Below are 9,159 nucleotides of genomic sequence, written 5' to 3'. Positions count from 1 at the left end.
TTTGGGGAGCAGTAACTAATCAAGACTTAAAAAGTGGCTCTTACATGAGTTCTTAATCATTTAACACTAAATAAATGAGTTGTACCCCGATATGATCCCAGCATTCATGATCGACCTTCAAGCAATTAAACTGATTTAAAACCATGCACGGTTATGAGTTTATGAAAATAAGTTGCATCAGTTGTCACCTACTCAACACTTAATCACTACATTGTGCCGTGAAATGCCTGGTGTGTTGAAAATGATGCAGTGGTTTCACTGTTGGTTTAATGTGTCATGACGGGAAACATTAATTCAAGAGTGGGAAACTTCTTACAGGAAGTCCAGGTCTTGCTGTGTTTTTTTATTTTATTTTTTTTAACTTTTTGAAACTCTCATGTAACCTATTTTGGGTAGAAATTTTGACATTGATGTGGTTGAAACATGAACTATGACTTTGATTTATCAAAACATCCAAAGGAAGTTAACTTTTAATAGCATAGTGCCCAGTGAATTTCACAATTAACACTAACATTTTCACCTTTCTTCTTCCAGTTTGCAGTAAATATGTTCAGAACATTGCCTCCATCGTCCAACCCCACTGGAGCGGAGTTTGATCCAGAGGAAGACGAGCCAACACTTGAAGCTGCATGGCCACACCTCCAGGTTGACATTTAAATCATTTAATCATCTGCAAAACAGTGAGAGGTTTAGGAAAGGTTATTTTCCGACAACCTAGAAACCCAGCATGGCTTTAGTTTCTAAAGTTTACAAAATGGCATGTCTGAATTGTTTGTTTGATGTTAGAGCATTTGTGAACTGCCTCAACATTGAGCAGATCTGAACCTCGTTATATACTGTACATTAGGGCTGAGCAATATATTGATATTATATGGATATTGTGAAATGCTAGGTATCGTCTCCAATTTTGAATATCATGATATGACGTATGTGTTGTCTTTTACTGGTTTTAAAGGCTGCATTACATTAAGTAATGTACTTTTCTGATCTTACCAGACTGACACTTAGACATTATGTTCACATTGCTGATGATTATAGATCTGAAATCTAAGTGTAAAGATATTTTTTTTAAAGCACCAATTGTCAACCATAGAATATCAATGAGATATATGGTCAAGCATATCGTTTTACCGTTATTTGATTTTCTCCATATTGTCCAGCACTACTGTACATTATGCACACTTTACTCCCATCAAGTTTAAATTTCCTCTCAGCATTCATTCCTTTTTTTTGTTTTCTTTTTTCTGTTGCAGCTCGTCTACGAATTTTTCCTTAGGTTTTTAGAATCGCCCGACTTTCAGCCTAACATAGCAAAGAAATACATCGACCAGAAATTTGTTATGCAGGTAAGAAAATAATTTTGCCAAATTCTTCCGACCGTATAGAAGGAAAAACTAAAATTACACAACACAATTTGCACTAGGACTGTCATGGTAATATTCCTTCTCTTGCATTATAGCTCCTAGACCTATTTGACAGTGAGGATCCCAGAGAGAGAGACTTCCTCAAAACTACCCTCCACAGGATCTATGGAAAGTTCCTGGGGCTGAGAGCGTACATCAGAAAACAGATCAATAACATTTTCTATAGGTCAGTGCAGGTCTCCCACTGCTCTAAAACATGTACACCAAGATGGATTGTCAACATATGAAACATTCATTATGTTAGTTGATGCAGTCTTTGTATTTTTGTTCTTGTTCTGTTCTTACAGGTTTATCTATGAGACAGAGCACCATAATGGTATAGCTGAACTACTGGAAATACTTGGAAGGTATGGCCCTTAGTTAAAGTCACAAGCTACCAAACAACATGTCTTTGTGGCTTTCATACAACCTTTACATGACATTCAATGCTTCTTTTGGCATAATTGTGCTGAATGTTTTCAGGTGTGATAGTACTTTTTAATTACTTTTTAATTCACAGCATAATCAATGGATTTGCCTTACCACTTAAAGAAGAGCACAAGATTTTTCTGTTGAAGGTTTTATTGCCTCTGCACAAAGTCAAATCACTCAGTGTCTACCATCCACAGGTGAGTGTGTCAAACACAAAATGAGGCATGAGAAGTATTAGAAGAATTAGTTTATTGTCATGCTGTATGGAAAAATAGATTTTTTTTTTTTTAAATGTATTTACGCATTCTTGTCCAAACCTGCTCTGAGTACACGCCCCATGTATTCACAAGAGCAGCAGGCCATTCTGCAGGTTTTGTCAAAAAATGGTGTTGCATGTCCCAGCCAGTCTGTCCCTTAGGTATCAAGGTAACACTTGGACAGTTAAATACATTGTTTGCCTATGTGTTTTGCAGTTGGCCTACTGCGTGGTGCAGTTTTTGGAAAAGGACAGCACTCTAACTGAGCCGGTATGTCAAATAAAAACACGGTTGACTCATTTCCGTCTCTTTGCATAATGCTGCTTGCTGAAACTCAAACTTCTTTGATATTCAAATTTGATTTGAGTTGGTGTTGGTGCCCTTTTTGGTTTCATAAACTGCTGTCACCTTATTCTCCCTGATTGGTTATTCAACACTATCATTACTTTTGTCATCATTCCAACAGGTGGTAATGGCTCTACTAAAGTACTGGCCAAAGACTCACAGTCCCAAGGAAGTGATGTTCCTCAACGAGCTGGAGGAGATCCTGGACGTCATTGAGCCCTCTGAGTTTGTTAAAGTGCAGGAACCTCTTTTCAGACAGCTGGCCAAGTGTGTGTCTAGCCCGCACTTTCAGGTAACCAATGGGTGATCCCAATCTTACCTGCATAAAGTGTGATTTATGGTTTTGCATTAAATCCACAGCGTGTACGTTGGTATGTGGAGATACCGACCCTACGCCGGACCCTTGTTGTAGCCTGACGTGCACCTCTCGAAAAATTACAATTACTACATGTTGCGGTGACACACGTCGCCGTGGCGTGGTAGCGTTGCATTCATAGACAGTTAAAGAAGTGGACCACCAGATCCCCTTGCTCTGGACGGAGCCCAGTGAAGAAAAATGGAAGCACTTTTCCAGTGATGCCTAGGCGTTACTGCGCAGCCTCTAACTGAGCTTGACAACGTAGTTGTGACGTGGGCAAAGTGTATGAAAGTTTTAAGTCTTCTGGTAGCTGTGCCAAGAGAAATCTCAATCATTCCCAATAAGCAGAGACGGAGAGCGTAGGTATATGTAAGGAGATAACATAGACACATGCTAATTACTGCTAACGTTAGTAATTAAACCTAAACAGCTGATGTAAGTCAAAACTGTCTGCGAGCTTCTCCTGGCAGTACGGTGATTATGACATAACCGTTAGCCAGTTGTTATAAAAACGTCTGCTACGGAGCCATAAAGTGAGGTACAAGGTAATGGAGCCTTTTATACATTGTCGTGTTTCTTTAGAAATAAATAATGCACAAATAGTCTTGAAAGGCTTTGGATGAAAAGTTATTCACTGTCAAAGTGACACCAAAATGAACGGCAGTGATTGGGATATTGCAGGTGATAGCTTCGTAGCAATAAAATGGCGCCATGGGAGCTACGCTTAGAGAGGAGAGGCTTACCCCCTTGGTTGCATTTCCCCCTACTCATGTCCTTTTTTCTTTTTTCTCCACAAATGACATGAAATCAAGGAGAGGGTTAAGATTTCCTGCTACAAATTTCCCACTGGAGTCAGAAAACACAGGGGGAGACACTGTATCTCTCACTATGCCTCTAGACTCTACTCGCTCTGAAACAAATCCCCATCGCTCTCTCACTCGCTCTACCACACACGCATGCCGGCCCTGCTTTTCTTGAAGAAGTGATCGACGCACACAGGCTACAGCAAAAGTTCTGCATGAAGCCTACGTAGAACCATAAATCACGCTTAACTCAGGGAATAAGTTATTCATGTGGAGTGGTGGTGTCTGTCAGTGTTTGCCTAACTGAGGTTTCTGTGCAGGTGGCAGAGAGAGCTCTGTACTACTGGAACAACGAATACATCATGAGTCTGATCAGCGACAACGCAGCAAAGATCCTGCCGATTATGTTTCCTGCACTCTACCGCAACTCCAAGACCCACTGGAACAAGTAAGATACTTTGAATGTTACGCAGGCTGTGCTAATGTCCTTAAAAACTCTGTAATTCACACTGCATGTAACACCAGTCTGACACATTAGCTCGCATAGTGCTATCTCTCAAGTGTGTGTAGACTTTTGAGCTTGGTCACAGAATGTTACTGAATGAAACACTAGCCTAGAAGTATTTATCAGAAATGATTTTTAAAAAGCTTTGTCATAACTTTTTCTTAATGCCCTTTCTATTGTTTATATTTCTGTAGATCACCTTTTAATACATAAATTATAATTTAGTTTTGGGCTTTCAGTGCATATTAAAAGACTTTCAATTACTTTAATTTCTCTAATATCTGAGACGATGACTAAAAATCGAAACAATGACACAATTAGCTGATGAATAGAAAGTAATTGGCAACTGTTTTTTTATAATCGATAATACATTTTTAAGCAAAAATGCCCAAAACAACCCTTCAGGTAACTTTTCACTTACATTTTTATATCATTGTAACCTCAATATCTTTAAGGTTTTACTTTTAAAATAAAATGTGTTAAAACTTTCCAACCAAAGCTTCTTTTTTTTTTTAAATGTCAGTTATTTGCAGTGTCAGGCCATAATGTGTGTTTGTGTGTGCTCGTGTGTTTTGTGTTCCCAGGACCATCCACGGCCTCATCTACAATGCTCTGAAGCTTTTCATGGAGATGAATCAGAAGCTCTTTGATGATTGCACACAGCAGTTCAGGGCCGAGAAAAACAAGTAGGCACTATAGACTCTTCTCCCACTCAGTTAATCTTTTTTTAACAATGATGTCTGAGTGACACATAATTGTCAGCCTCAACACTGCAACTAAATGGGTGTTGGGTTTCACATCTCATCAACGTAGTGGAACAGATTCATGATGTGAGGTCTGGTGCTTTGTTCAACAGAGAGAAGGCAAAGTCAAAAGAACGTGAAGAGGCTTGGATCAAGATCGAGAACCTCGCCAAGTCAAATCCACAGGTAAGCAGTGTATGCAACCATCTAACCTCACCTGTTTTTCACCTTATTACCACAGTATGTGTGTGAGAGTGTTTGTGTGTGTGTAGCATTAATCTTTACGAAATAAGTGTTTTGTGTTTTCTGTAAGTCAATTTTGTTGTAGAATAGTATTTCCCTTTCCATCTTATCCCATTAAGGTCTCCATGTGTTCATACTATGACTTGGTAGTTACTATTTTCTAAATTGCACTGCTGGTAAAGACAGACAGAGCTTGATGAGTGGGTATCTGAGTGCTCTGAGAATGTGTGCTTAGATGTGGTGAATGCTCTAAAAGGCTCTCTAAAGAAGTATTTGACTCATTTAAAGATGAACTACATGCAGACATTTCTGTCCACTCCCCCAAAATTAGCTTTCCACTGAAGTACACTACAGCTTCAGTGTTGGACAGTTAGGGACAAGTTAAACATTTAGGGGAATATCCTTATTCCTTTTCCTGCCGAGAGTTAGATAAAAACAGCTACCCTGGCTCTGTCCAAAGGTAACAAAATCCTATTAAATCCTAATTCTTGGCTGGGTGCAGTAACTTCCCGGAGTCTTGTTGCCACCGTGAGGTTGCCCGGCAACCATTGGAGGCTCCAGGAAGTCACTGTACCCAGCCAAGAAATAATCCAGCATTCAAACCCGCTGTAAAACAACAATTGTTGTTTTTAAACTTTGGATTTTGTACGGATTAAACACACAAGATACAATTGATATGTTTTAATTAGTGAGATTTACAGGGGTTGTTATACAGACGTCGTTATTGTTGGACAGAGCCATGCCAGCTGTTTTCAGTCTTTGTGCTAAGCTAACTATCTGCTTGCTTCAGTCATATACTGTATTTACAGTACAGGCATGAGAGGGGCATCAATCCTCTCTTCTAACTCTAGGCAGATAAACACATTTCCCAAGATGTTGACACATTAATTTTAAATGTGCAAATAAATAAAAAGTTTCAATCCAAACAGATCAGTGCACAATGCCAGGGTGCTATAAAAGATTAAGTTTGGACTTTAATTTATTTTGGTGTCCCCAGCAGCTGATGGTTGCTTAACATCTTTTGACACAGGTGCTTTTTCATAGTCAACACTTAATGGGAATCCCAAAAAATCTGTAGTAAAAATCCTCAACTAAAGGACATAAAATGGCTAACAGCAATAGATCAGAGCTGCTGTTTTCTTCAGTTCGGAGCCTCTTGATTCATTCCTCTTGCATGCGACTGAAAGTCTCTTCTCCATCCTTTTTTGTGTTTTTTGTTTTTGTTTCTCTTTCTTTTCAACATAGTTCTTTATGTATGTTGATTCCTCTGACCTCAATAGTCCTGTAGCAATGGAGACGGATGTCCCTTTGATAGAAGATGTTCTGAGGTTAAAAAAGACAGTTGAGGAGGGCGCGATTCAGGTAAACCTGACTTTCTCTCTGTCTCTATGCATCTTTCCTGTTATAATCACTCTATAAATGAAAAGGCTTGTGTGTTCCCCGAGCTTGCAAAGTCTTCTAATTGAAGCTACTCGCACTGTATCAATTGTCATTGTATACTTACTGTATAAATTAGAGTCGTCGTTTGTCTTTTGTTACTAATTTAGTATTTTTCAAATCAAACTACTTTTATAAAAAACAACGCAAAAACACATCTGGCCATGGACTAAACACTGGAATCAAGAACTTTATTTTTTGTGTGCCTGCCTCCCCTCGCATGTTGTCTAAGTAGCAGGAGACCCAATGTGTTCAATATTACCTAAATAAGTATATCTGAAATAAATTTAAAATGCATTTAAAGTGTGTCATGAAATAAAAATTGATTAAACATAAAAAGTGTCTTTGTGTAAAGTGCCATTATGAAATAAAAAGAGCTTTTTGGAATAAATTCTATACTAGAATTAAAAGTCTTAATAATTTAGTTTTTGTAATAAAAGTTTAGTAAAATGTTAATATATTTTTATAATTTTTAAATGTATTGGTTCAGATATACTACTTTACACACTTGTTATAGTTATCTCATAATGTCTTATTTATTTAATTTATTGAAGACTTTGGGGCTCCATAAATGTCTAGTGTTGTGTTTAAAGTTCTAATGATGTTAGGCAGGTATGGCTGGTTCAGTACAACATGTTTGAACTCAGTCCCGGTTTTCCTCTGTAGGTTAGATTTTCACGTATGTAACTGAATTGTGCCCACGCTGTCGTGCTTCTTTACGATATGATCAGAGCAGGGACAGCTTGACATGCTGACAGGAGATTAGAAACCTTCTAATTAAGTCTAACTTTCTCCTCTTGTTTCGGCTCAATCTGACAGTTGCAGCATGAGCAGCGGAAAGAGCGGCCTATGGTGCGACGCAAATCTGAGTTGCCTCAGGATATCTACACCACAAAAGCCTTGGAGTCCCACCGCAGAGCTGAAAACATGTTGACCACCCATGATGGACTCTAGGTCCCACCACCTGCCGGCTCTTTGTTCAACTGCCCCTTTTACCCTCGACAGCCATGGACATCCTCTTCGCCCAGGCGGCAGAATTACACTGACGACCATGTTGGGCTCTCCATCCCTCCTCCCAGCACCAGTTTTCATAGAATCCTCCGTTCTCCTTCATTCCTGCTGCCCCAGTGCAAAAGCCCCGTTTCCTCCTCAGATTTCTGCTTTCTCAGGTTTTTTTTTCTTTATTTGAAGAAGCGTGGGATTGTGTTTGTTTGTCTGTTAGCCTTTGCCACATTCATTGTGTTCTCTGATTATTTCCCCCATCGGTTCCTCTTACCTTGCTTTCTCCTTCCATCCCCCTGTGCGCTCACTGTAAATGTGGAACCTGGGAGTATGGATGCCACAACGTTGGCTTCTTCATTCCTTCTTGCAAACACAATGGATTGGACATGGAAACATAGGAACTGACTGACTCACTGTCTAAGGATCGTCACTTGGTCTCTGCTTGGTTTTCTTTTCTGTCAAAGGGAACAAAATCAGATGAACGACATGACTTTTCTGTCATCTGTTGTATGTTTTCTTAATTGTTTTGCTCAATCTAATGGACATCTTGTCAGTGCCAAGACTGTATTTGTTTCATGTTTTGATCTGTGACTTTAACAGGGACACCTGCCTTTGTTTTGGGTCACTGGTGTTTGAAAGTTTGTCTTTTTGTTTTTTAGTTTAGCACACCAGACCAAACTGAAGCTCGTCCTTCAGCCTTGCAATGTCCAGGAAAGGTGGCGAGGAAAGAGTTAGTTGTCCTGTGGACATCTGACACTTTCCATCTTATTGTTTTGTGCCATATGCCGCTCTTTTATATGCTTGCTTCCTTATGTTCATTGGCAATATTTGAAAACCAGACCATAGTGTTGACTAGACCGTTCAAGCAATGGTACTTACTGTTTTTAAGTTTTGTTGATGATAATGAACCTGAATGAAAGCTGTCTGTATTTGCTACCTAAATGGCAGTAGCAAAATCCAGGGCTTGGATGTAACAAGGAGAGCCCATATAACGGTTGCATAATCAAAAGAGGAGAGCGTGGCTGTGGGGTGTTCACGGTGAGTGGTGGGTTTTATATAAATATATACTGTAAAATGAATAGGGATGATTATCTTTGTAAAGGAAACATAATTGGAGATTCGTTTTTTGTTGAATTCGAGAGGAGGCACAGATTTGTACTGTCACAACACCTAAAAACTCACTGATGGTTTTTAGCAGCCGTTACTGTTAGGACCTTTGCTCATTGTGTTTCTTTTTATTATATTGTATTGTATGCTATAAAGATTTTAATTTCCTCTACTTAAAAATAGAAATTAATTTATTATTAAAAATAAGTGCTGATAACCTCAGTAGCTATTAACATACTGACATCAAATGATTAATACACAAATTAGTTGATGTGAGCTACCAAAAAAAAATACTTTGTTAACGTTTGAAAGTGTGGCATGTTTGTGTTGCTACCATTCCTAATTTCAGGTGTCTGGTTTGCAGGCAGCTGTTTACGGTTGGAAAATATTTTCCAGTTAGTACCATTGTTTAAACTAAGGAGGTCTGCTAGATTGCTTCATATTTGATGTGTTGTATTTCTTTGTCTTCTCTGGAGGTAAAGTAGCGTGGATGTCAGGTTTCAAACTTTTTTTTTTTTTTTTTT

At 38.8% G+C, this 9,159-nt stretch overlaps 1 protein-coding gene across 5 annotated transcripts in view; it reads left to right on the top strand.

Moving 5' to 3' along the window:
• ppp2r5ca (protein phosphatase 2, regulatory subunit B', gamma a) overlaps nt 1–7,993 on the top strand; it is a 25,375-nt gene extending 17,382 nt beyond the window's left edge. For 2 of the 5 annotated variants that reach the window (XM_032500516.1, XM_032500519.1), the window contains 12 exons: nt 535–645; nt 1,254–1,346; nt 1,460–1,590; nt 1,712–1,771; nt 1,924–2,032; nt 2,309–2,362; nt 2,559–2,729; nt 3,919–4,046; nt 4,688–4,789; nt 4,960–5,032; nt 6,335–6,451; nt 7,346–7,993. In XM_032500516.1, the coding sequence (XP_032356407.1) occupies nt 535–645; nt 1,254–1,346; nt 1,460–1,590; nt 1,712–1,771; nt 1,924–2,032; nt 2,309–2,362; nt 2,559–2,729; nt 3,919–4,046; nt 4,688–4,789; nt 4,960–5,032; nt 6,335–6,451; nt 7,346–7,480 (1,284 nt within the window). In that variant the 3' untranslated portion in view covers nt 7,481–7,993. The remainder of the gene's footprint in view (nt 1–534; nt 646–1,253; nt 1,347–1,459; nt 1,591–1,711; nt 1,772–1,923; nt 2,033–2,308; nt 2,363–2,558; nt 2,730–3,918; nt 4,047–4,687; nt 4,790–4,959; nt 5,033–6,334; nt 6,452–7,345) is intronic. The other 3 variants (XM_032500518.1, XM_032500521.1, XM_032500520.1) reach the window with 2 other exon arrangements.
• The last annotated feature ends 1,166 nt before the right edge of the window (nt 7,994–9,159 follow it).

This window comes from Etheostoma spectabile, chromosome 20, assembly GCF_008692095.1.
Source record: "Etheostoma spectabile isolate EspeVRDwgs_2016 chromosome 20, UIUC_Espe_1.0, whole genome shotgun sequence".
NCBI classification, from domain to species: domain Eukaryota; kingdom Metazoa; phylum Chordata; class Actinopteri; order Perciformes; family Percidae; genus Etheostoma; species Etheostoma spectabile.
This window is presented reverse-complemented; position numbering and strand designations above follow the sequence as displayed.